This window comes from Idiotropiscis lumnitzeri, chromosome 17 (genome assembly GCF_059441095.1).
Source record: "Idiotropiscis lumnitzeri isolate Australia: NSW breed Sydney's pygmy pipehorse chromosome 17, RoL_Ilum_1.0, whole genome shotgun sequence".
Lineage (NCBI taxonomy): Eukaryota > Metazoa > Chordata > Actinopteri > Syngnathiformes > Syngnathidae > Idiotropiscis > Idiotropiscis lumnitzeri.
This window is the reverse complement of record NC_142407.1, coordinates 4,364,429-4,391,328: the sequence shown is the minus strand read 5'-3', so window position 1 is coordinate 4,391,328 and position 26,900 is coordinate 4,364,429. Positions and strand designations below refer to the sequence as shown.

Sequence of the window (26,900 nt, the reverse complement as noted above, 5' to 3'; positions counted from 1 at the left end):
TTGGATTATGTCATTTTAACTAAATTTTATTAATATTATTTGCCAGTTTTATGGCTGATATAATGGCCACATCCAGTTTGGTGGATGTGATGACATAACCCTTTGAACAGGCCACCAGGTTCAACAGATGTCTACATCAGGAATGGTTTGTAGCTGCCGTGGTTTCTTTTATGAGGGCGGTGCTATGGGTGTAACTAATTTAGTTTGCGATAAAAAAAAAAAATTATAATAATAACGTGAGTATTCTCAAAATAGATTTATTACTCAAAATACGGTTGGTCTTTAAAGTCACCTGCGTAGCAAGTCCCATCTCAAACTGTAAAGTACCCCTCTTTGCTGAAATATTCAGTGCACTCACGTGCCTGTCTAAGTGTTCTTTTGCACACTGGGGCTGCTAAAAAATTTGTATAAACATTTTTTGTAAAAATTGTGTTAATAACATGCCAGTGTTCACCTTGACTGCTTTTCCTGGTCAAACCTTGCAGATGTATGCCCTGAATTTTAGCATTGTTTTTCTTTTTGTCCTCCTCATTGTCTATTCTGTCCTCCTCATTGTCTATTCTGTCTATTTCCCAGCAGTTATGTAGCACACGGCACGTTATGTCCCAACACCGACATAACGCTTACAAATGTTAGCATAAAAGTGAAATATCTCAAGTAAGGGTATATTTTTCTGCTCTTTAGCATCTTTCCAAGCTAAACTAAATAATTACAACCAATCATGCCACACGTAAAATTAGCCTTCCTTTAATATTTCACAACACAAAAACAGCTCCTTGATAAAATAAAAAACAACTTTGACAAATAACTTTATTTTTAGATTATCCACAAGAATCTTGGTGGGTGGGCCCAGCTCCATATGGCCCGCCCATGGGAACGGGTCTGTGCCAAACATTTATAGAGCCTCATGACCTTATTTATATGCTGTAGTTATTACTTACTCAAGGTTCTACGTCATTCCTCAAAACCTCCTTAAAATCATAACATTGCTTGTCAAATTGAGTCTTTTTCTGGTATATGATGTGCTTTAATGTGAGCTATGAATAAATACTTTAACATGCACTTTAGCAAATCAAAATATCAGCTGACGTGTAATGGTTTCATATGCCTCTGACATTCTGTTTTTTATTAGGAACCTTTCGTTGTGACTTATTGTTGCTTTTCAGTAGAAATGATTTGGATGACATCTCAAATGCAAACATCTGGAATTGTTGTTCTTTTTATCTCTGAAAATTACAAAGTAACCGCTGTCTTGGATTGTTTGCTGTGATGGGTGATATCAACTGCGATATATCGTCACCCTTATAAAAGTCATATTAAGGTAAATTTCCACACTGACGGAGTTTTGTGACACGATCTGAACTGTAAGTAAATTTGAAATATTGACATTGCACAAGCATAAAATGGCAGATGTTTTTTTTTTTTAATCTGATTTAATGTTGCCCACATTTAAAGCCCCTTTTTTAGACACTAGTGTATGCTGCAACATTTTTCATTATAAAACGCAAACGCTGACAAAAGATAAACACACATGCTAATGACAGCTTACTCTGGCACTGCAATAGAATTTTGCAGTCTGCTGCAACAGTCAGTTTTGCCTGCTCAAAAATACTATGGCGAACAGGGTCAGTCACATTCCAAGAAGTAATCACATGACTCATTCTCCTGCATTGTTGTTTTTCGTCAGCGTACATCTCATATCAACTGAGGCCTTCAATGTCGTGTAGTTTTGACAGTTTTCCGCATTCCGCTTTAAGGTGGGAAATTGACAGTAACAAAACAAGCCTTATACTTTAGTGTGGAATACGTTTTCTAACATATCCAATTCAGTTCAGTTACATTTTAAAAGTCGCACATTTTTGTACTGTAAATACTAGGCAGGATTTGACCTATAAATGAAGAATTTTGTGAGTCTCAAGAATTTTAAGCCTGGTATTCACACACACTTTCACATGAAAGAATACAACAGTTAAAAAATAGGACACGTCATACCACAGAACAACACAAAATGAGCAGGTTTTTAAATCGTTCAAACTTTTCTTAACAAAAGAGATGTGTTGGAGCTTTTTTATATCAATATAAAATAAACAATAACAAAAACTGTATTTTTTTTTTACTTGATTGGCATCTCGGCTGCCAGTTGAGCATACGGTAAATTTCTGAGACTGCAACAGATTTTACAACCCTGAACAGATACAAGACCATTCCTGGGGCTTTAGCTCCCACTGGCTCTAGCAAAACAGATACCAGGTCAGATTGGTTTTGTGTCAGTGTATCAAAACCTTGCAACTATGTACTTCCATGGAAGCTTGGATTAAATGTCTCCAACGTTGAGGGATTTTCAAATCTATCATCTGATAGAGCCAAACACCCTACAATGTAGGGCCTACATTGTAAAAAAGTAACAAATGACCCTGGCTTGATTTAACCCACTTATTGGTTACCGGCAGTAGCATATTAAATGTTTTTCAGTGTGAACATTATACACAAGTTACATTGATTAATGAAATATGAGATAGGTCAAGGTAGCACGTGGTTGAACACCGCTTTGTTAGTTTGGAGGGCAACCTGGTTAAATTCAACTGTTGGGTTAAACTATGAATGAATCACTAGATTAGTTTGCACTATGTGGAGGTCAGCTGTGAATGTGTCACATCTATTGTTTGTGGAAAGATCCTGCTCCTGCTGAAGTCAGCAGATCAGCAGTGATGCGCACTAATGTGGCTCCTCATCAGAGATTTCCATGAACCCATTCACCGTCACACCAAGTGGCTACAAAGCAGTTCATTTAGATCATGACTGCGGTTAGCCGACCATTCTGTATCTGCAAACGCGCATCTGCTGCTGATCACATAGGCAGACAACACACAGACAGACACCGCATCGGTTTACGTCATGTCGTCTTGACCTGTTTTAAATCAGTTTCATGTTTACGTGCGTAAATATGCTCAGGAAAAAAAAAGTTATAGGGACCACATTGAAGTGATTTAAAGCAATACAAGTTATCCAGGTGCCAGAGTCCTTGTTCTGCAACTTTTTACATTTATGGAAGAACTTCCAAGTGTTTACAAATCCCAATCCATTCGCCCTCCACATTAATTATCCAATTAAGGAATTGCATCCAAAATTGTGCTTTTTTAAAGATAAAGAGGCATTCATTTAACAATGTCAGGTTGTAGTCTATTGGTATAGAACTTAATTGCAACCCGTTGAGCTCTTATTTTTTTTTTAATTTACATGACGTCACCAAAATGTAATGGCAGAGAATTTTAATGAAATATCATTACAATTTGCAAGTGTATCTTATAAAGTTTCCAGTGAGTGTTTTCTATAAACTGGGTGCAGACTACTAGTTCTCATTGTAATAGGTTGTATGAAAACTCTGAGGCTTACACCCCTCCAAATCCAAAACTTTGCTGGAAGCATTGATTTTTTTTTTTTTTGATCAATTGTCTTGTACAATTAATGCTATCAAACCAGCAATAACATCTGACTGTGAACTCAGGCAAGAGGCCATTGGGGGAATAAACAAATATGTCCATTGGCTGCCCTCCAGGTTCTCCTTCATCTGCTCTTATGTAGGTCAGACGACTGAGCCCTTTGTGATATATCTACACTTCTCTCAAAAATGTTATTTAAAAAAAAAAGGAGGGGGCTTTTGAACAATACAATGTTTCACATCAGCACTTAAGACATTTCTCAGTTGGTGTCTGCTTGTAGCTCTCCTGGCAAAGTCTGGGTACATGCTTGCTACTTGAGTCAACAAACAAACTGAGAGAGTAAATGAGGGAATCTGTAAGAAAAAGCTGTACACTTTTTTTAGGATTTCTCATTTATCAGTAACTGGTTTACAGAACCAGTGTAATTAATAATGGAAATGGAAAACGTCAACTTTTTTATTCAAGGCTTTATTTGGAATAAATATATTCAAAGAGATTTCAGTTGTGTGTAAAAAAAAACAAACAAACAGTATTTACATGACATTTTGCACAGAGCTGAATAAATGTATACATAGTATACAGTACAGCCCATATAAGTCATTTGTTTCTTTTGCTGTACAATGTGCAAAAATGGATCAAATTATAAAAATAGGAATCAAAGTCTGACTATAAAAGGATTCATCCTGTGTGTTGTATTGGGCAATGTGGGCCCACAAATATAACAAGAATATAAAAGATTTACAGGATTTAACTGAGTGCACAGAAAGAGTGGTGTAGTATCTTTGGCATTGACTGATTGTGAATAGGTTGGGGAGAAAATTCTTGAAAATTTCTATTCCACATCGCAGATATCTAGTATTGTTCATGGCTTTCTTTCAACGATGTGGCTGGATGTAAAAGGCGTCGTTATTTAGTTAATACAAAACCCTTACTAATTAGAAAAATAAAACTCAGATTTGTGTTTTGTTATGTATTGCAGGATTAATTTCGAACATGGAAAAAATTCCTTATCCTGTCACTGTTTTAATGCACCCGGCAGGCTACACAACTCCCTTAAAAAGCCCTTTATAAAAATATGACATAAAATGGGTTCCAGACTCATAAGTAAGACAAATTGCTTACGAACATATATGTCATCTCTTAGCTGACAGCTAAAATGATTGAACCTTTTTTTTAGCTTCATAGTAGCTTTGTAGAATATTTCTCTGCTGTCAGAAGTGGATTCAGGTGGTTTAGTTTAAATGGTGGGGAAAATACATTGCTCCATCCATGTTTTTGGTCTTCTCTGTAAGTGTCTGGTGAGAGAGTGTGTGGATATGAGCTGCTGGATTAAGTTCAGTCCTAATAAAGCTTTTCAAGTCCCTAGCAAGATTTTAGTTTGCAGAAGTCCAGCTCCTGTGGTTTGCGCAAGCCACTGCAGTGGTCCCTCGGAAGCAAGTGTCCTGTTTGGGATCTGCAGTTCAGTGGTCGTCTCTTAAAGCCTTTGCCGCAGGTTGTGGAGCACGGCGACCACTGGCCGGCGTGCCACTCTGGACATGGATCTCCGCAAGCTCTGGTGGCTGACGGTCTTTTGGAAGGATCACAGTTCATTCCCGGCTTGCCATCGGTCCTCAAACATTGCACCATCCGCCTTTGGAAACCGTTGCCGCAGCTCACCGAGCACTCATCCCAGCTTGCCGACGTCCATTTCTCGACAAGAGGGTCCTCTTTGCTATAAGGTTTCTTCAAAGTCGACGCCCCCTTATCCTTCACACTATTATCAGCCAGAACGCTGTTGTGGGATTTCACTCGCTCCTCCTTCTTCAGAGTTTTGTCCTCTTTGTTGTTCTGACGAGACAGGTAGAAGGAGTAGCGTATGCGAGGGGGCGTCAAATTGCCGGCACACAGCACCTCCACGGTGAGTGTCTCCCCCAAGGGATTCACAGACTGGAGGGTCTCAGAGAGGCCGGTGGTGCCGCTGTAGCGCAGAAGACTGCCCTTAACGATGATGTCTCTCTCGCCGGCTGACACCACATAGTCGCCATTAAGAAGGTATTGACCCTGGCTGTTCTTCACCGCCAAGTAGTTATCGTCACCCAGCATTCCTTGGTAGCCACGTTGACGGATGTCGATGTTGGTTGCGCCCACTGGCAATATCACCACAAAGTTGTACCCGTGCCTGCGTAACAAAACACAACACATACAACCAATGAGGAGTTTTGTAAAGATAGATCAGTCAAGTTCACGACGATGCAAAAAACAAAAAAAAACAATGGCTTGGTGGACAACTGGTTAGCACGATGGCCTCAGGCCTCCCATTTCGAAGGTGCAGGGTTCGATTTCGGCATTCCTGTGTGGAATTTGCATGTTACCTCCGTGCCTGCGTGGGTTTCCTTCGGGAGCCTCCCACATGCATGGAAAAACATGCATGGTAGGGTGATTGGACACCCTGAATTGGTGTGTTTGTGAGTGCAGAAGGTTGATCATCTCTGTGTACCTTGCAATTGGCTGACAACATGTTCAGCTTGTATCCCCTACTGTCCTAAGATAGCTAGGATATGCTCCCGCGACCCTCGTGAGAAGCGACTCAGATAATGGATGGCTGGATGAATATATGTAAAAAAAAAAAAAACTCGTCTAAACATGGCATTGTGATAAATATTGTATAATATTATGATAGTTTGTGGAAATTGAGTTATGCATCAAAATTCACGTTTGCCATTTTCTCACTTTTGTCGACTGAAAATAACATCACAGTACTCAGGGCTCCGGTAACGACCAATCACAGCTCACGTGTTTTCTGAAGCTGAGCGATGAGTGGTTGTTCAGCCCTGAGCAACTCTGATGTTATTTTCGGTGGCTAAAATCGTGCGGATTTTATTACTGAACTCACAGTATTAATAAAAATGCCATGTTTGGACAAAGCTGAAGGCACATATTTGTTATTGCAAATATTTTTGGAGGTGGTATCATTTGTAGTCATCTTACATCATTAATCTTAAAAATAAATGGCTTTCATATTATTTCCATCCATGGGTTAGGGTTCTCGGCTTGTCCTCGCAAGGGTCGCGGGGGTTCTGGAGCCTATCGCAGCTGTCTTCCTGCGGTAAGCTGAGTACACCCTGAACTGGTTGCCAGCCAAACGCAGTCATATTATTTCATTAAAAAAATAAAATAAATAAAAACAATGCACCGGAAGTGCACATTGCACAAGCTGCAAAGACTCTCTGTAACGTCCTCTAACAACCCAGGCTAAACTTAGCTCCAATGCATATGAAGCTCATCTCACAAATTGGATGTATCACTTCAACATACTTCCGTGACACCAATTACTGTATTACTTTGACATTTGTACCGGGCTTTGACAGCATCAAGTGGCATCATGTGATGTTTCGGAAAGAGAAAAGAAAATTTGAACATGTGAGTTTTTCAGCAAATAGCTGAGGATAGGTTCGACATCAACAAACGGCAACAGGGGAATTTGAGAGTATGAGGGACTACTGTACTCACATAGGCTTGGTGAAGAGTCCTGAGACCTTCTTGCAGTTCTTGTTGTCACCGCCGCAGATTCCACACTTGTTAAACTTCTTAGTTGATCCAATTTTTCCATCACACCCAGCCTTGATGCATTTTCCTTGAACGCACACTCCCGTGGAGTCTGGTGAGCATGGGGTTCCATCCACAACCTGTGGTGTACACGCACAGTGTAAATTAAGGGAGAGTGTTCATAAAACACAGCACCCAAAATCTGCTACTTCATTTAGGTCATTTTTACGTTGCGTGGTGATATTTTTAGGTGTTATTATTATATTGTAATCATTTCTAAAAGCTGAGATTAGTGTATTTCCACGAAACCATGGAACAGGATGTGGTGTAAAATGATATTTGGTTCAGATGTTTCAAGCAATCGTGCAGCTGCTCTATGATTCAGTGCTACATGTCCCCTGAGTGTTCATATCCTCTTAACTCAATATGATGTAGTGTGAACTTTCTCTCACGGCTGCTCACACTCACTCCACACCCATATTATCTCAGGGAGATAAAAAACCCCTCCACTCCTTCCCATCGTCCCATGCATTGCTGTTTTCCCTCAGAGGCTCACAAGAATTCACATTGCTCACAAATGAAATCATTATTTTTGGCCACATAGTTCACATTATTACACTTCTCCTGATGCAGTAACAGTGCAAAGCATGTGGCGTGATGAAGAATAAATGGTGGACCGAGAAAGCCAAAGAGATCCAAGGCTATGCCGACCGCCAGGATACAAGGAATTTTTTCCAAGCTGTCCGTACTATCTACGGACCAGTACACACCCCCACTCATCCTATAAGGTCTGCTGATGGGGTACTCCTAAAGGAGGAAGTTGTTATTCTTGCGCGGTGGAAAGAGCACTTTGAAGACCTACTGAACCGGCCCGCCCAAGCTTCTGAAGACTTCCTCCGCGATATTCCTCAGTATCCAATCAAATCATGCATGAGTGTCCCACCCACTCTCGAGGAGACACGGGAAGCGATCAAACAGATGAAGCCCAATAAAGCTTCTGGTCCTGATAGCATCCCAGCTGAGCTCATACAGCATGGTGGGGGGTGTCTTCCGAGACGAATCCATCTCCTGTTCCTGTCGATTTGGGAATCTGGGTATATCCCCCAAGACCTACGGGATGCAACCATCTTCAAGAAAGGCGACCGCTCCACCTGTGGAAATTACCGTGGCATCTCCCTGCTCTCCACCACTGGGAAGATTTTCGCCAGGCTCCTCCACAAACGCCTTCTTGTCCTGAGTGAGTCTGTTCTCCCAGAGTCCCAGTACGGTTTTCGACCAGGCCGTGGAACCACTGAGATGACTTTCTGCGCTCGCCAGCTGCTCGAAAAAGCCAGGGAACTACAGCAAACCATGTCAATGATTTTCTTTGACCTGCATAAGGCCTTTGACTCCGTCCCTCGTACTACCCTTTGGAGACTGCTTGAGAAGTTTGGCTGCCCCCATAACTTTGTCCAACTAGTGCGGGGCCTACATGATGGAATGATGGGCTCTGTCAGACATGGTGGTTCTCTTTCATCATCATTTCCCATTGCCACCGGGGTCAAGCAGGGATGTGTGCTCGCACCGACCCTTTTCTCTCTCTACCTGACAGCTGTTTTGCTACGTGTCAAAACGTCTAACCCTCACCTTGGAGTGCGTATTAGATACCGGATGGATGGTGGTCTTTTTAACCTGCGACGTCTGAAAGCACGGTCGAAGTGTGTGTCTCAGAACTCCAGTATGCTGACGACTGTTGTGTCCCAGCCTCCTCTCCTGCTGACCTACAGGAGTCTACTAACGCCTTTGTGGAAGCATATGAGAGTGCAGGCCTAGAAGTCAATGTTGGAAAAACAAAAGTCCTGGCGCAATTCCATCCTGCCCACCCTCTCCATCCTTTAGACATATCCATCCACGGCGATACAGTCGAAGAGGTCCCCAGATTTTGCTATCTCGGGTCTATGGTCAATAACACCAATGACCCAAGCGAAGACATAAACAACAGGATTCGCCTTGCCCATCAAGCCTTTGGTAAGCTCTATAACCGTGTGTTCTCACAACATGGTTTGTCAGCACAGACCAAGATTAATGTCTACAGAGCTGTTGTGATTCCAACCCTCACCTACGGTTCGGAGAGCTGGACTCTCTATCGGAAAAACATCAGGACCTTGGAGAGATTTCATCAGCAAAAGCTGCGGGCAATCCTGGGAATTGACTGGAAAGCATGCATCACCAACAACGACGTACTAATCCGTGCCGGCCTCCCAAGCGTAGAAGCGATCATCTCAAAGAACCAGCTGCGCTTCTTTGGGCATTTATGTCGCAGGAAAGACTCCTCCCTACCCAAACAGATGTTATTTTGTGCACTGGCTCATGGCTCTAGACTGGTAGGGGGCCCAAAGAGACGGCTGAAAGACCAGTTCAAACAGCTGCTCCTAAAGAGCAAGATTTCCGTGGACAACTGGGAGGCTCTGGCCGCAGACCGCGCAGAGTGAAGAGACACAATAGCCAATGGTGTCATAAAGTTTGAAGAAGGCCGGGCACGAGCAGCTGAAGGGAAAAGACGACAGAAACACCAACGCCTCTTGTTACCCCGTCCGCCTCCGACAATTCCGTGTCCAGACTGTCCTCGACTTTTCCACTCACACCTTGGACTCTATAGTCACCAACAGGCACACAGACGGAGATATCAAAAAGGAAAGTGAACGAACAAATGAAGAGGACTGATCCTCGTTCTACGAGGTTGCCATGATGATGATGATGATGATGATGAAAATAAATATACAGTAATGAATTTTGCCAATCCTTTTAGAAAATCTTTCAAAGTTAGATGAGCTAAAGTACCAAAAAGTGAAAATGTAACTCCTGAAAGACATTACATGAGATTCATCATCTCTCCAGCAACCCTCCATGGCAGATAACCGCATAGTATATTAATACAGTTGATACAAACCAGCACTGCTGGAGTGTGGTGCTTACAACTAAATGTACTGTAGAAGTTTGGAGAATTGTTTCTCAGAAAAAATCCTGTAATGATGACTCCATTTAGTTTGTATTCATGGATCAAAGAAAGCTATTAGAACAGTCTTTGAATTGAAATATACCTCATATTTGGTGATTTTGCCAGCCCAGGTAAGAACCATCAATGGCAGTGAATAAATTAATTACAAGATATTATTCAAGTAAATACCTGTTAAAAGCGTCACAAAAATAGTAGTCGAAAAATGAGATTAATCGCAATTAATTACAAAATCTTTTGCCATTAATCTAGTTAAAAATATTAATCGCTTGACAGCACTAATACATATATATATATATATATATATATATATAAACACATACACATACATAAATATGTAGACTATAGCAACAATATTGATGTTATTGCGATATTTAACATGTACCATATCTACAGAAATTACATTTTTTAAACTAAGCAATATCAATGTGTCCTTAGCTAATTTAATAAAATTCCCCTGGATAATGGCCAACTATTGGGGGTGGTGATGCGCATATGAGTTTGTATCTGACTGATGAAATTTAGATAAAAGCATAAAAAAAATGTTCAAAATTATTCCATTGTGCTCCCCTAACACACACACACACAAATATATTATATATATATATATATATATATATATATATATATATATATATATATATATATATATATATATATATATATATATATATATATATATATATATATATATACATTTTCTACAATGCTTGTTCTCATTGGGGAGATTTGAACACCCAACACATGAGGCATGGAAATCACTGAGCACCCTGATAAGGAAAGGGCAATATGAAAAAGAAGCTTTTAGATAAACATACAAATAAGAAAAAATAACCATTAAAAAGGTGTCAAAGACAACAAGCACAAAAAAGACATTCAACATGAAATAAACCAAAAAGGATACCATTTGAAATTTAGTAGTACAAGGAAGAGGAACTAACACAGCTGTTAACTTGTAGGTTTGGCACGTAGATATTTGATAATGTGGTTACGACTCCTGTGTTGGAGCGATGTGTGGCATGTCCTGCTTTAAGATTCTTATGGCTTTGGGTTTACACTTCACTTCCCTCCCAACTGGCTCCAGCAAGAGACACTGGCTCCCCGTCAAGCTTACATGCTTGTCGATCATTCATTGAAAATTCCTTCGAAAAAAGATTCTAATATATGCAGAATGTCTCAAAGAATGAATCATCTTTTTCTTGGACGAATTTATGAAACAAATCATTTGGAAGCACAGAAGTCCAAAATGTCTTTGTAAAATGAAGAATTAAGATTGAGGGGAGACTAATAGATCAAGCCTGATTCATTTATTGAGTAGTGTGTCCTGAGACTTTTGTTCATTGATTGTATTGAATGCATAGCTTCTTACCTTAGCTGCCATAACGTAGAAGTAACCCGTTCCATTGGCCCTGCAGATGAGTTTACATCTGTCATCAACACTCACTCCGGAGTACTTGGGTACCCACACCACAGAAGGGGCAATGTGGTTACTGCTGAAACTGCGACCACTAGATTCACACTGCTCTTCCCGGTAAGACTTGCCTGCACACAAAGGAGAGGGCGGGCAAATAAGGTCAAGAACTGCAACCCTCTTAAGGGGAAAACTTGATGTGGTTGACTTTTTGTGAACAATTCAAACCTGTGTCAGGGCAGTGGTTGAGGCTGCAGGAGCGGTATTTGACCCGTACTCCTTGGCAGTATTTCCCCCCATTTGAGGGAACTGGATTGTTGCACTGCCTTTTCGCCAGTTGAACGCCACCTCCACATGTGCGGGAACACAAGCCAAACGAACCCCACTTACCCCAGCGACCATCCACCTAGAAAATTCACACAAGGAGAATTTTGTGTTACTTTATGTGAGGTACTGTTTGAGTCTAATATGTAAAAACAATTGAACAGAATTCCATGACACCTCGCAATGGTGTGGCACATGCCAAACAGAAAGCCAATAAAGTGAGGTTAAAAATACAGAAAAAGGAATTTGTTTTGTCCGTCCTTCAAGCTTAGCCTTACCTTCAAAGTGTGGTCCTCTTTGGGAGCGCAGATGCCTCGGTCGCAAACTCTGCCATCTCCGCAATGTGTGCCGTCCGCCCAGGGGAAGTGGCGAGTCATACACACCAACTGGCCATTGGACTTGCCTGTGCACCACAGACGAATGCATGGCGGCTGCATGAAGGGACATGGCTTGGAACCTTCGCCAAAGGCAAGCTCACACTGACGCTCGAGGAGGTAGGATGTGCCGGGAAGCGCGTTAGGGAGGCCTAATGGTTTCTGGGGCTGGTCCAGCAAACACTCTCCTGCAACAGACTCCCATTATCAGTTCCTGTCTTGAACAGCTGAGGTCACATGCACACATTTATTTCAGCCAAATGTACACAATCTCGTGGGAAAAAAATACGTAAGGTAATAAAGGCATTCATGAATGAGTGGTGGGTGTATTTTGGGCAAAAGCGTTCCTTGCAAACAAGTCTTGCAGAAATGCGCGAGCAATACCACACAGAACCCCAACCTGACCCCTTCATCTGTAAACTCTTGCAGAAAATTCCTCCCTTGATGTCGAAATTGAAATTAATTAATTAATGTTTAAGAATACCTCTCAAACTTTCCAATTGAGTTTTAATAGCTTTAAATGTTCCATTGAACTTATACAAGTCAAATTAAGCTGAGCTCCATTAAAATAAATTACATTCAGGCACTTTTCCAGGAGCTGGCGAATAACAAGAAGAGTTGGACGAGCAGGTGCTTGGAAAATTGAAATGTCATCATAAATAATTTTCATTTACAAAAAGGGGGGGCTTCAAGTAGGAGTTTTTTTTATCACTGCTGCCTCTAATGCACAGCTTCTCAGCCTTGTCAGAAATTTTTCAAATGCAAAAAATTGTGAGAGAAAAATGATAGAGGACAATCCCCCTTAAAATAGGAAAACAGGCCACAAATAGGGCGGCCATAACTGAATGTTAAGTTGCTTCCTCCTATTACACCGCAAATTTCAATGATTGAAGAAACCTTTTGATTCACTTCCAAAGCACCTCCTTTTGCAGAGAGGAATTGCCCGAAACAATCTCCGGGGTTGTCCGGAAACATAGCAATAATTGTGGCCGCAGCACAGCATGTAAACTGCCTCAAACGTGCCGCTGCATGTCTTTATTCCCCCAGGCTGCTCTGTCAAAGTCAAGATTTATAAACGATAGCGCTAAGCAACCGTGTTACAACATTATGAGACTTAACTGTCAAAAATGTGGAGAAAAGGTCAGTCAAAAGAAACAAAATGCAATCCTGACGGATTCTTGTTCTCTTGTTGTCAGAGCATGAATAAAGACTGTCTATTCAACCTGTACGGGAAACACAGGCTGGTTAAAGCCGCACTCTCCAAACCACTGTGGTGACGCTCCTCCAAACAAACCCACTAATTTGGGACAGATGTGGAGCAGTTTTTAAAATAAAAGTTTAGCATTGCTGCGAGGCTGAGCTCTGTGGTCTGGCATGTTAGAGAACAGTCTGACTCCATTTTTGCTCTTCTAAAGAATGCATGGATGCAGATTATCAGCCATGCATTAAAGTGAAATGATTGTACTGGAGTCAAGCTGCAGATGAAGAGAAAAAAATGAAAGATAAAAAAATAAAAAAGAAACAGCAAATGTCCTTCACTGGTATTGCTACTGTGAACAGAATAGTCATTGAAAATGAACATGTGTTGTATGAATGTGATCATCATTCAAATATTTAACCAGTAAGAGCGTGACGCTGCCTCAAGGACCATTAAATCAGCTTGTGAACATCTACACACATCAATCAAAACATTTTTATATTTTTGTTCTTTTTGTTCTCACCGTGTCCACCGTCCAGAAACTCCGTGATGATGGCAGCGCTGCAAGGCGACCACGGGCTGGTGCGATTAATCTGAATGAGCGTGGGAGACATCATGTGATTGTCCTGCAGCTTGCCAAACACATCCTCGCAGGCCTTCACGTTGTCGTGCGGCATGTTGAAGACGTGTCCTGCGCACAGCCAATGGGTGACAGACGTCTTTTACAAATACTTTCAGTGATGAGATTTTTTTTGCTAACGTGTGATTCATGACTCACCAAGCTCGTGAGCTGTGGTGAAGGCAGAAGGCAAGCCGTCGTCTTCGATCACGGAGCAGCTCCTCTTGGGGTCGCACATGGTGCCGACATCGGCCATTCCGAGGGTGTCGCATGTGGAAGCCCCACACAGGTCCTGGACAATCAAGCAAACGTTAGAAGAAGTCCCAAAAATATGATTTATATTATTTTTTTCCAAGTAGGACTCCCATTTTATGCACTCTATAGTCACACCGTAATTATTGGGACTTGTAGGAAAATGTGAAAATAGGAGAAAGAAATATGGTGATAGTCCAGCCCACTTGCAGTTATATCAGCTTGCAGTCTTCTGGGAAGAGTTTCGACAAGATTTTAGAATGTGTCTCTGGAAATTTTTGTCCATTCATCCAGATGTGTGAGGTCAGAAGGTGAGTAATGTTGGACTCGAGAGAGGGCCTGGCTCACAATCTCTGTTCTACTTCATTCCAAAGGTCAGGGCTCTTAAATGATTCCATCAGAAACTCCAAAAATATAGGGAGAGAAACCCGCATTTATATTTATTGATTAAGAAATGTGTCCCGAGACTTTTGTCAATATGATTGATGGAAAACTCACTCATCGCAAGAGAAGTGGTCCAACAGTTTGGTGAATATTTGCAGCTGATGGTATGTGTTTCTACTCAAGACGTTTGTTTAAAGCTTGTCTGTTTACCTAAATATTTGTTTCTTGTCGTGTGAGACTTCTCTTCACATCTTTTTTTGCCCACCACTATGCTACACACTGGAATTAACTAAAACTTGAAAACAACAAAAAAATAGAATCTTTGCTTTCTTTCATACACTCAGGATAGTTTACCAAGAAGAGAGCAAACATCTCTCCTGTGTAAAAAAAAAAAAGCTTTTCACTGACTAGTGTTTGGAGCACATAGTCCCATGTGACGTCATGGCACTTTCCTCCAATCATTGCATTTTCATGGAAGAGCAGTTTCCAAATGGCCTTTTTCTGTCACCACACAATTCCAAACCCTAATCTTAGCGAGGATCCATTCGGAGCACTTGACTGAGCCTCCTAATCACAGGACAAGTACACAACGTTAACCACACAGAACCGCCCGGTTGCCTACTCCCTCTCGCTTTTGCATACACTCTTAAAGCAAAAAAAAAAGAAAGACACTTGTCAATTGTTGCATAGATAGGCTATATAAAATCCTCTGCAGCATGTGCGTACAGTAAATGTGTAATACCTGGGGGAATTAGGACATTTCACGCTACGACAAATTTTTGGTGACTAACCAACAAAACCAAAATTGTTCTCCTGTGCAAATGAACACCAGATGTGTTCATGAAGGCTGATGAAATGGTTTGGGTCATTAGTGAGAAAAGAAAATAGAGGCAAACATAAAGAGGCGAGAAGCACAAGGGGCTTAGGGTTGGTTCTCCGCAATGACCTACTTCCCACATCTGTCATCTCATTTTGCCGTTTTGGTGTGTGGCTGCAATGTAAATACAATTTGCAAGTTATATTCAAGAAGAAACGTGTCAGTGTTTCCATGCATTTCCACATTGAAAACCACCTTGCCTTTTGCCATTTGCAGACGTGAAAACGATGGGTTTGGTCTTGAGGCACAGAGCAATTACTCTTAATAAACTTTATAGGCTGAAGTGTGCATGTGGTCCTTCAATAAACAGATGAAAACAACCAGGCGACTCACTATCTGTTGGAAATGTCTTATTATTTATGTCCTTGTGTGCATGTGATCACTGGTTGAAGAAGCTATCTAAAATAAATAAAATTGTGATGGAAAAGCTACGCTTCTTCCGTATGTGACAGCACACAATCAGCAATCCTTCTCCTCAAGGAGACAGAAAGTATGAACTTGAAATAAATATGGATATGGTCTTACTACAGCTATGGAGAAGTGAACCTGTGGCCGTTTGCGACTCAGATTGTGCAGGTGGGGCATAAACCTGTTGTGACATATTGAACGTGTGCAGCATACATGATAACTCTTCATTCTGGCTTCCCCTCAGGTGCCTGTTTAATGAGGAGCGGGCAGGTTGGGGGGGGATGCAGCTGGAGCTGCAGGAATGGGACATCTCTGAGGGTACACATGGGCCTTCTCTTTGGTAAAGTTACAAGTGAGATTGGAGCTCATGTGTGATGTTATTTTCCTAATTCTGGACCCAAACCAGCACCAAAGTTATTACATCCACATTACATGGATAAAAGTATTGGGACACCGAACAGAACAGAACAATTAAATGTGCTTCCACTAGATGGCAGAAAGTACAATTACTGTGGTGCCTTGAGATACAAGCGCCTTAACCAGAATATTTTCTTGATACGAACTGTAGCTTAGGCAATTTATTTGTCTGGACGTACGAGTGCTCTTCAAGTTCCACCACTAGAAAGCAGCAGCAAACTTCACAATATCTGGCCACCATCAGTTCACATTGGCTTCTTAAGTTTGAAATTGAGTGGATGGTGCTAATGCACCATTAAGCCGGTTTTCTAACTGTCCCCCCCCACAAAAAAAAGAGAAAAAAACACGAGCAAGGAAGGACAAAACATTAGGTACAGCAGTTTTGTGCAGCATTTTCTATTTGTGGGTTATGTGGACAGCAAATGTTAATCATGTGTTTTATACAGTACCATACTGTTGACATTTTGTCTGGTGGCGTGCCATGAACTTGACACATGGCTCATGAGATGCGTGTTCCTCATGAAGTCAATTTTACCTGTCTTGTGAAGAGAATCGCTGTGTCCCAATATTCTGCATGCCAGTCGCTGTTCTTGTTCATCTTTTTTTGCCAAGTGCAAAAATTCCGGAGCGTCAGAGCTGCATTCCCGGACACTTTGGGTCCTTTGTCCACCTCGGATATAACCAAAATCTTCACAACAACGATGTTGATGGAATTGAGGATACTCGGATGCTTGTAGAGCCTGGCTGCCACTGACATGAGTGTCAAAAGGTAATGTTTAAGGTCGTTTCCGTGGAACTCGGCCATGGTCTGGTCCGCCACCACCAGAGTCTCCACGTACCTGGGAACCGACGCAAACCGTTTGCTTCTGCCCACGCCCCTCGTCGAGGTTTTGGTCGCATTGCTATTATCTTTGTATTTTCCCAAAATCTGCGCGACGTGGTAGCTTATGTCATTGTTCACTGCGCACCTGGAGGTGGAATTTGGCTTCAGGTTGCTGTTGCTTCTGCGCCGTATGACGTGCGCACCGCTCGCGCTTGTGGTGTCATTGCGCACCGGACTGATGAAATACTCCCAACCTTGGTAGCCAAAGGCACCTTGCACGCCCTTACACAGGCTTACGGCTGCGTAGGAAAAGCGGTCACCATTCACATTGCCGGAGTAAAAACACCGACTCAGCTCAATTGAGACGTCCGTACCGGAGAGCCACGGTGCGTCTTGGCTGGACGCATAAGGGCCAATGAAGTTGGAATCTTGCCGTAAATCCACCACAAATTCCTGGTGGAAAGCTTGAATCGTTAGCACGCATTTGCCATGGAGAGTATCCACGTCGTTGTCATTATACTGCTGTTGGGTGTCCAGTATGAACGGGAAGCAGAGTTCGCTTTCCATGCAGCGAACCAGTTTGGAAAGCGACACCACGACGTGGAGTAGACACGTTGTTCTGACAAACATGACGATGTTTGCATTAAGCTTGGAATGCAATGACCAAAAGCTCGGGGTGAGCATATCCAATCTGCAGGCTTCTTTCTACAAGCGTGCAAACTCCTCCTGGTCCTGACCCATTCCCGGCCTGCACTTGTGTGCTCGCTCCACTGCTGCCTTCAGTGCACTTTATGCATTTTCGTCTTGTGTGAAATGATGGAAACTCTATCTCACTCTGGGAGGGGGCAGTCCGTTGGAGGAGACACTCATTGGATGCAACGTGCTCTAGTCTTTTGCCGCACAGCCTCTGCATGATCAAGTCCCAGTGGAGGATCCAAGTCCAGTGCTTTAAACACCATAGAAAGACACGTTTTCAATGGCATTTAAAACAACATTTTTCAGGCACATGTTATCTATTCACTTAACATATGGAGACCTATTTGCGCATTTTTCATTCATGACATTCAGCTCCAGGCCTGGAGCCATAGTGTGCTGTTTGTTCTAAGACATTTCACTGCACTAGTAGTCGTAGTAGTAGTCCTTTTTCCCCACCACTGCCTTCAACTGCGAGGCTATATGGCATTTCTGCATACTAGCAAAACAACGTTGGCATACTGTAGGACAACTATACTGTACATGTTACTATTGAGACAAAACTGTAGTACACAATTAATACTAGTGAAATGCTAGTTGCTTGTATTTTAATTTTGCAGTGTCACAAGTAGTACAAGTAGCACACAGTTTTCAACCAGTGCAGTTTTCTTTGCAAAAATATGTTCAATGCAGTCCTACTGGTCAAAACATTCTGATAAATATGGTGTTTTCAGAATGTGAGTGACGCAGTACCAGTTTTGAGCCATCTCAGGGGGCAGCCATTTTGCCACTTGACTGAGAATGACTACACAATCGCTCAGGGCTACAAGAATCATGGGGCTGCTTTAGAAGACAGGTGAGCCATGATTGGTTGTTACCTGAGCCCTCAGCAACTGTGGTGTCATTTTAAGTCGTCAGAAAGTCACAAAATGACCACTCACTGAGATGGCTAAAAATGGGTGCATTTTACAGCTTAACTCATATTCCTCAAACGCAATTGTCGTCGGGCATGACAGGTTTTTGTTATTGTTTTTGTGTGCATGCTGTTGTGTTTTTGTTTTGATCAGCTGAGTAGGGGCGTTTCCCCTCAGTACCTCGTCCTCACCAGTCACGCACCTGCTCACCGTTAACGATCACACACCTGATCCCCATCTGCTCCCCTGATTACCGGACTATTTAAGCTTCCCATGCCATCAACCCAGTGTCGGATCATTATCCCGTTTTGCTCCCTGTTGCCCCATTATGGACTTTCTCGACTCTCGCTTTTGATCACGTTCATGTACTTGTTATTGCTTTTTGCCCTCGCCCTCGCCCTCGCCCTCGCCTTCGCTCCCGCCCTCGCTCCCGCTCCCGCTCCCGCTCCCGCTCCCGCTCCCGTTCCTTTGTATTTTGTCTCAGTTTTTGTTATCGTCCTCGCACAAGTCTAGTCACGTTTAAGTTGTTTTTTGTTTTCGCACCCTGCCCCTTGGTTTGTCCATGTACCCTGGTTTGCCCTTCGGTTGTCACTAATTAAAATCCCTTTAAGTTACCCTTATCCCTGCCTCCTCGCATTTTGGGTCCTCCTCCTTCTCGCCGTACGGCGATTGCATCACCTCCTCTTACTCGCTGTACGGCGACCCGTGACAGCAATATTAACCACAATGCCATGTTAAGACTAGTGAAGGCACATGAAAAGTGCTGAAGCATTTTGGTGAAAAGCATTTTTTTTTAGTTGACTTCCCATTTAAGTTGGAAAAAAGGATATTGAAGAATTTAACTTGGTACACCACCACAATACGATGAGTTCCAATACAATAGAATAACAATACCTATTAAAAAATATACTGCACTTTATAGTGTGCTATACCTTCTTGACACGCATTGTCTTTGTAAAGGGACAATCGTAGACAATGCTCTGACAAGACTGCAAGTATACCTAGTGATTATTATAAAATATCACTGGAACAGACGCTGCACAAAAACAAATTTGGTTACTGATTTAACTATTTTAAAGAGCTCTTGATCACGTACGACCTCTAGTGGTCAAATGAAGAGCTTGGGTTGGCTTTGTGAAGATTTTGCAAGAGTCTACATCCAAATCTACAAAAGAAAATCTAATAAAATCCAATAAAATAGCAGTGCAATTTTTTCCCTTTAAAAACATAATAATGCTTCCTTTTGGCTGATAATGTCAGAGAAGTATTAATTTAAGAGCATATGCTTACTGTTGTTGACGTATTCAGTTTTGTCGAACTGCACTACAACATACTTGAGACGGGACAAATGTTAGCGCTATTTCCCTGTGAAAACTATTTGGGCTTTTTAGCATTGTCTTTTAAAGTGTTTTTCCATTTAACAAAAGAAGAAACTCTGAAAATGAAATTAGTAAAACATCTACGTGGCTTTGTTGCCGAATCATATTACGATATATCGATGGCCAACATAAAAGCCTTTGTGATGGGAGCCCTTTTGACTCCAGTTGACTTTTCTTCTTTACTAGATGCCTCCCTTCATAATCCACAAACATAACTTGTCGGTTGATACCTGACATGAAAATGGATTCCTACCACGTGTTGGCTCAAGTGGGGCAAGGGTCCTTTGGTCGAGTTCATAAAGGAATGAAAAAATTTACAGGCCAAGTAAGTTGATTTGTAGTGAAACGGGGCTTTTTAGAAATTTTTCACCAGGGTTCAGCGTCCTCTCCTTGTCTGTGTTACCCGTCAGGTAGTAGCTCTGAAGTTCATGCCAAAGATGGGACGCTCAAACAAAGAGCTGCAAAGTTTAAAGAAGGAAATTGATATAATGAGTAACCTTCAACATCCTAACATTGTGAAACTTTTCGACAGCTTTGAAACAGAAACAGAGGTGCGTTCCTCACACACACCCAAAACATATCTCCGACACTACAGTATCTCACAAAAGCCCCTTCCTGCTTTTAATAGGTTGTTGTTGTGACCGAGTATGCCGAGGGTCAGTTGTTTCAGATCATTGAAGCTGATGGAAGTTTACCAGAAAGTCAGGTAACACATAATCATAACACTATCCCGTATTAGATACCTAAATAATAATCTTTCTTCCTCTGAGGTTTGTGAGATTGCATGCCAGCTCGTATCAGCTTTGTATTATTTGCACTCCCGGCGTATTCTTCATCGAGACATGAAACCACAAAATATCCTGTTTGATAAAAACGGTGTGGTGAAACTGTGCGACTTTGGGTACGTATGTTATTTGATCTCCACTCTTTCCTGGGACATTGCAACTCAAATATTCTGCCTATGATTCTATTCTTGACTAGGTTTGCAAGGGCAATGAGCGTCTCCACCATGGTGGTCACTTCTATCAAGGGAACACCCCTTTATATGTCACCTGAGTTGGTGGCAGAGAAGCCTTATGACCACACCGCTGACCTCTGGGCGCTGGGCTGCATTCTTTATGAAATCCATACAGGAATGCCCCCATTTTGTGCCGATTCTATCTTCCACTTGGGGCAGCTCATCGTGACAGACCCCATCCAGTGGCCAAACACAATGAGCAGCACGTGCAAAGTACAAAGCAGCTATCGTGTTATTTTATTGATCATGCATAGTGCAAATCAACAGTGTATTTTTATTTCAGAGTTTCCTGAAAGGCTTGTTAATCAAAGACCCTCAGAAGCGGCTGTCATGGCCAGACCTCTTACATCATCCTTTTGTCGCTGACGGTGTTCAAGGTGACAACATGGAAATGTTTTTGTGGCATCCGCGCGAGACTTCCTAACACAGTGGTGTGTTGGCAGTGATTCCAGACGAAGATATTTTCAGTCCTCTGACAGCCACACTTGACCCAGACATGCTGGCACGGAAACTGAAACAAATGGCCGAAAAGACAGCACCAGACTCGGGAGAGAGCAGAATATTTCGAAAGATTCGGGAGCAAAGACACAAAAGTAACACAAAGAAAGCGGCCGACAGTGCTAAAGTAAGCCAGATACAAATCAACTCATTCCAAATAATTAATCGCAATGGACATTTATTAAAAAAAGATGATCTGTCTTACAGGAAAAGAAGGATGGACTGGAATCTGAAGGAGATTGTTTAGTGGCAGTAACGCCGCTTCTAGATAGCTCCCTACCAGTTGATTTCAACTCAGCTAATTCAACTTTACCACCTTTTTACCAAACAAACCCTTTTGAGCTGACATCAGGACATCTAGACAGGTTTGTGTAAAGTAAAAATCTTTGTAGGAGTTAGCCCACTTTGTAGAAGAGGCCATTTTGGTGCAAATATCATTGCTTCATGGGGACTACATACATACATTTGCTAATATTTTCACTGTTGGTCACTGTTTATATGTGTGTCACCTCTGCAGGGGTCCGATCAGTCAGGACTATGAACGAGAGTTTCCCTCAATTGAGGCCGGGCCTCGACGACAGTCAAGGACAGCCAAACGTTCCACAGTAATACGTACTATTACAGTTGTCTCGCAAAGCTCAAAACTGCAACATAGATCTCTTAAATACATGTTTCATGCTTTCAGACAGTTGACAGTGAAGAATTCTGGGAGAGACTTGTTGTGGAGTCAGATCCAAGCGCACATAACCAAGAAGCGCTAAACTACAGTGGCATTATTTCCAAACTGAAATGCACCATTTTAGTGTTTAAGCAACAGGTGATTGGGTGCAATTTTCAAATAAGCACAAAATGATACGTTTCATTCAATCACACTTAGTCAGTCTTGTTTCTCCGGTAAGATAAGCGATGATGTAAAAAAAGACACATGGCACATGTGCCATCCGCTGAAGGTCCTGAGGAACCTGATCCTGACCTCTGACCTTGCCACGAGGAACCACATTGGCAATGAACTTGGACTGCCATTTCTCTTCTTTGAATTGGTTCATGACGCTGTTGAAAACTCCCATTTTATTGAGGTGGGACTAGAAAACATTCAGTCTTTAACTTCTGATAACGTGTCAGTACTTTAATCAAACCTTTTGCCAAACCTTTTTTACTGAGCAGCAGCCGTGGAGTCTCCAAACACTTGGAGAAATGATTGCCGCACTCCTGATCTACTGTGACCAGAACAATGATTGGCTGAGGGAAGAACATAGGTTTGATCAATTCTTTTTTTCTTTGCGAGTGCTGCATGCGTACAGGTGACAGTCCCGCATGATTGAATCTCATTAATTGTCTGCATATAGACCTGAAGAATTCATAACACCCTTCATGATGATCCTTAATCATGCAGACCTCAGTCCTTTAGCTGTAAGTATCAGATGCACATTCCGTATGAATACGTCCTTGTTACACTCGGACCTCTGAGAACTACAGTGGGCTAAATTCGTGTGTCATTTCTTTTCAAGAGAATATTTCAAGTTTCTTACTGCAAGACATTGTATAGCCATTGATTTTCTAGTGCGGCAAGGTGAAAGACTGGTATGCACGTCCGCCTCACAGTTCAGAGATGTTGCTGCAATAAAATCTGGAGTACAAATCAGACAGATAGTCAATACTTTTATATTGCAATTATTTCTTCTGTAGTTAGCTCAATTTATTATTTTTCCCTAAAATAACAAACCTAAAACTTAATTGCATTATACTATAAATAATGTAGTAATTAGTTTAACAGAAATGTTAAGTGCAATAGTGGTCTACTTCCAAAAGTCAAATGTATTCATATTTAATGAAAGATGATAGATAATATTCAACAGATAATAAATCAGACTAATTTAAACTAACGTGCAGATGTACTGGCACTATTTCCTTAAAATAGGAATTAAACCTTGATTTTAAAGAATAAACATTAAAGATGTTGAGTTCTGCAGTTTACAACAAAATGATGAAAATTGCAGTTGCCTACTCAAGTTTTCAGCGGCTCAATTGAGCAGTTAGTCTTTTCTCCTTTAGCCTCTGGCGGCCTCCGTTTTGTCTCTCTTGGCACGACACAAGGTTGCTGTCATTGTTGACATGGATATGCTCAGCTCCTTGCTGAAAGAGCACGTGTCTGGTTCACATCAGGTACGCAATCTGTTTTTTAAGAGGTAATCTGACATCTGCTTTGTATTAAGTTGACATTTTATTTGTTGCATGTTTGTCGCTGCTCGCCACCCTGAAAGCTCCAACTACCACACCCGCCAGACAGAGGACTCTGTGACGGCCTTCTGTATTTACTCCTGCACACTCTCTCTGAGGTCAACTAACAAATAGTGCTTGTATAGATGACATTTAGAAAGGTTGCATCTCTAGTTTGTTATTAGTCACAATTTTGTATTTATGATAGACTTCAAGTAGTTGCGGTCAGTGTTCACATCAAGATCCATGTTTCATAATGTCTTTACAGTTATTGCAACGGTTTTCCTTGTAACACCAACCTTTAATCCCTCTGCAGCATGTTTGTGGATTTTCATGTCTGGATCCACATACTTTTTATCATCTTTGGAAAAGGACTGGAACCTCATTAGTATGGACGACACCTGACATGGACTTCTGTTCGACAAACGGTAAACACACGATTATTTGGAAAGTGTTCACATTGTAACTGTAGTTTCCCATTTACATTTTAAATTTCAGGACTTTACTATCTCATGTCTGCCACACTGTTGGTCTTCTGCAATGATCCATATTCATATATTTCCCTCTTTTGTGAGAGCAAATCAACATTTGTCTACACTCTTGGCTGGGTGCTAAGCCCTGAATGGTTCGTGTTGAATATTTTGTTTTTACATTTCCGAGAAGTTCAAAGGTTAATTGTTGCGTTGTGTTTGTTTGTTTTTTTCAGTTTCTCTTGGTTTACTGAAGGCAACACAGTAAAACTAGAAGAGGGTTTAAAACATGAGAGCTTCATCCAATTGAGCTGCCACTTTCTTTGCCTTCCATTTGCTTTGGACCTGACTCCACACAACACTTGCAAGATATTGCAGTTGTATGATAGCTGTGGTGTTGTTAAAGGGCTTCTACAGGTTAAGGTCTACCTATTCTCTCTTTTGTTGGACTCCTGTCATAGTAAACATAATTCAGAGATGCAACAAAGGATAACTCTTGCAATGGGATTACGTGTGGCATAGACGAGGCTTTGTGTTTTGCAAAGAACAATTTGCAGTTTTCTGTTTGACATGCTATGATTTTGATGTCTTTTTTCTATTTCATTCTTTTGCAGGTGATTCAAACTCTTCCTCTTTCATTAGTGGAGCTGCCACTCTCACTTCTGCGTCGCTTGTTGCTATGTGACCGTCAGCGCTCTGTTTCCCACCTCAGTAAAGATGCTCATGGCTTTTTATCTGCACCGGCACTCACTCCATCGGGTCAGCAGGCGCCGACCAGAACCGCCAGTTCTTTGCTCTCTGACTTGCTGCAGCGAGATGAGCTGGGGGACGCCGCCGTAGAACTCCTCTCTCTGTTATACCTTATCACCTGTTTTTGTTTTAACTCTGGTCCCCTCCAGCTTTACCTTGAATCTTCCATGCTGCATGAGGCGCTCACTCACACTTATGAACCGATCAAGGCCGCCACATGCAATGTTTTGGGGAATTTGCACCCATTCAGGACTCCCAAAATGCCCAGTTTGCATCCTGACATATTTAAAAGGATGATAGACCTTCTTGAGGATTCTAATGTGCATGTGCGGCAGGCGGCTTGCTTGTCAGTTGGGAAATGGTTGGGTTATATTGCAGTGGAGGCAGGGTTTAACGCAGCAAGGCCCAATGGAAATGTCAGCAATACTCCGGAGTGGTTAAAAGAGGACAATGATGCATACAAGGGTTCAAGCAGGGAGACAGGCATTGCCAAGAGGAAAGCAGAAAATGTGTTGGCTAATGGCCAGATGAGAAGGTGGCAAGAAGAAGCCAGGATGACTGGGGCCACACTGGCATCACTGACCTCTGATCCTGACGTCCACACTCGTCTCCATGCATGTGCAGCTCTGGGAAACCTGCTACATGTTCAAGGTGCCATACCTAAGATGCTCGAAGGGTGCGTGTCCAGATTACTTCTGAGAGCCGCATGCACAGATTCCCACAAGGTAGTGAGAGAGGCTGCCATTGCAACTTTAAGCTTGTACACAGAGCAAGATACAATGCTACAGGTAAAAAATTGAACGAGTAATTGAATTGATTTTCTTTGGTTTTGTGTGTGTGTGTGTGTGTGTCTTTGTCAAAAAATGTAATCACCTGGTAGCTACAATATACATTTATTTATGGTGGGACACCACAGTCAAGACTCTTACTTAACAGTTGACTACCTAACGTTCGAATTTAGAGACAACCGTCATAATGTTTGCTGGGCCATGTCATTTGTGTATTTGTCAAGGTTCTGCTATCCCTAAATGCTGAAAAGGAACTTCTCCAGGCATCACAGCATGCACCTTCTGAGTGTGACTATCTTCCTCTCATCAGACAACTGAAAGGCCATCATGCGAACTACTGTTAAATCCAAGGATGTTCCGATAAATTCATTTTAGCTCGCTGCAAAAGGATTCTGCTTTTAATAAAATGGCATTGTATAGATGTGTGCAAATAAAACTGGCTTGACTGAATCTATTGTACTGCGTTACTTTGGGGGTGGGCGGGGTAGTACATGAATAAATGCAGTACAGTACATAATTCCCTATCTTTCCTTGTTGAAAAAATGAAAAGCAAGGATAGATGAATGGACGACGATTCAATGTCGTAATTTCTGTATACGTGGTAGATTTGCGACATTTACTGGTCATGTAAAAAAAGCTTCAGTTTAAATTCAAACAACATATAACCGTAATAAACTGCAAAGATTTATCCTCTCTTTGTGTGACGTGATTTTAAAAAGAATCGTGTTTGAGATGAGACACAAAACATTTACAACATTCAAATGCATTGTTCCAACGACAGAGACAGAATATTTTTCTAAAACGAGTTTAAATACATTGAAATGCCCGTCCCAGTGATCAAGGACGCACACAGTTGTTAATGCAATCTGTTCGTTTTAATGAACAAAATGAAAGCAAATAAAACATATTTACAGAGGAGTTACTGGTGGCCACAAATCACACGCTCCACATTCAGAGTCCCAAACCTGGCTCGTCCCCTCTCAGTGACGTCACTCACTTGTCAATTAAAACACGTACACAAAACAATGAACAGATATTACACTATGTAAAGGAAAGAGTGTGGTCATTCAAAGTCTTACTTTACTTCGCTTTGCTTATTTAAAGTTTAATTTTTAATAATACATCA

General features: G+C 41.7%; 2 protein-coding genes across 3 annotated transcripts; one reads left to right on the top strand and one right to left on the bottom strand.

The window, feature by feature from the left end:
- Positions 1-3,939: 3,939 nt before the first annotated feature.
- On the bottom strand, positions 3,940-17,819 carry adamts15a (ADAM metallopeptidase with thrombospondin type 1 motif, 15a). Its single transcript, XM_088279653.1, has 8 exons — positions 16,760-17,819; positions 14,046-14,178; positions 13,791-13,958; positions 11,974-12,257; positions 11,600-11,777; positions 11,330-11,502; positions 6,930-7,105; positions 3,940-5,598 (listed from the first exon to the last, which is right to left on the bottom strand). Exons 1-8 carry the CDS (start codon positions 17,729-17,731, stop codon positions 4,803-4,805), a joined length of 2,880 nt encoding a protein of 959 aa, XP_088135779.1. The 5' UTR covers positions 17,732-17,819; the 3' UTR covers positions 3,940-4,802.
- Positions 16,694-26,146, top strand: LOC148319792 (uncharacterized). 2 transcript variants are annotated; one of them, XM_088279651.1, is made up of 21 exons: positions 16,694-16,993; positions 20,220-20,358; positions 20,444-20,584; positions 20,662-20,739; positions 20,804-20,934; positions 21,015-21,264; positions 21,335-21,428; positions 21,495-21,676; positions 21,757-21,914; positions 22,067-22,154; positions 22,235-22,366; positions 22,449-22,625; positions 22,714-22,805; positions 22,896-22,959; positions 23,602-23,712; positions 23,811-23,885; positions 24,083-24,194; positions 24,265-24,391; positions 24,473-24,653; positions 24,851-25,774; positions 25,999-26,146. In XM_088279651.1, the coding sequence occupies exons 2-21, from the start codon at positions 20,269-20,271 to the stop codon at positions 26,116-26,118; spliced, it is 3,327 nt and encodes a 1,108-aa protein (XP_088135777.1). In that variant the 5' UTR covers positions 16,694-16,993; positions 20,220-20,268; the 3' UTR covers positions 26,119-26,146. The 2 variants fall into 2 exon arrangements, with proteins under 2 accessions (XP_088135777.1, XP_088135778.1); XM_088279652.1 differs by lacking the exon at positions 25,999-26,146 and having other exon boundaries at positions 24,851-25,786.
- Positions 26,147-26,900: the final 754 nt, after the last annotated feature.

Bases quoted from the DNA above. Each gene is read 5' to 3' on its own strand.
- adamts15a (XM_088279653.1), bottom strand. From the start codon at position 17,731: ATGCTCACCCCGAGCTTTTGGTCATTGCATTCCAAGCTTAATGCAAAC. The intron at 11,503-11,599 runs GTTTGAATTGTT...CTTTGTGTGCAG, and splicing joins CAACCACTGCCCTGACACAG to GCAAGTCTTACCGGGAAGAG. The intron at 7,106-11,329 runs GTAAGAAGCTAT...TGTACACCACAG, and splicing joins TCTACGTTATGGCAGCTAAG to GTTGTGGATGGAACCCCATG.
- LOC148319792 (XM_088279651.1), top strand. From the start codon at position 20,269: ATGAAAATGGATTCCTACCACGTGTTGGCTCAAGTGGGGCAAGGGTCC. The intron at 20,935-21,014 runs GTACGTATGTTA...ATTCTTGACTAG, and splicing joins GTGAAACTGTGCGACTTTGG to GTTTGCAAGGGCAATGAGCG. The intron at 22,806-22,895 runs GTTTGATCAATT...GTCTGCATATAG, and splicing joins TGGCTGAGGGAAGAACATAG to ACCTGAAGAATTCATAACAC.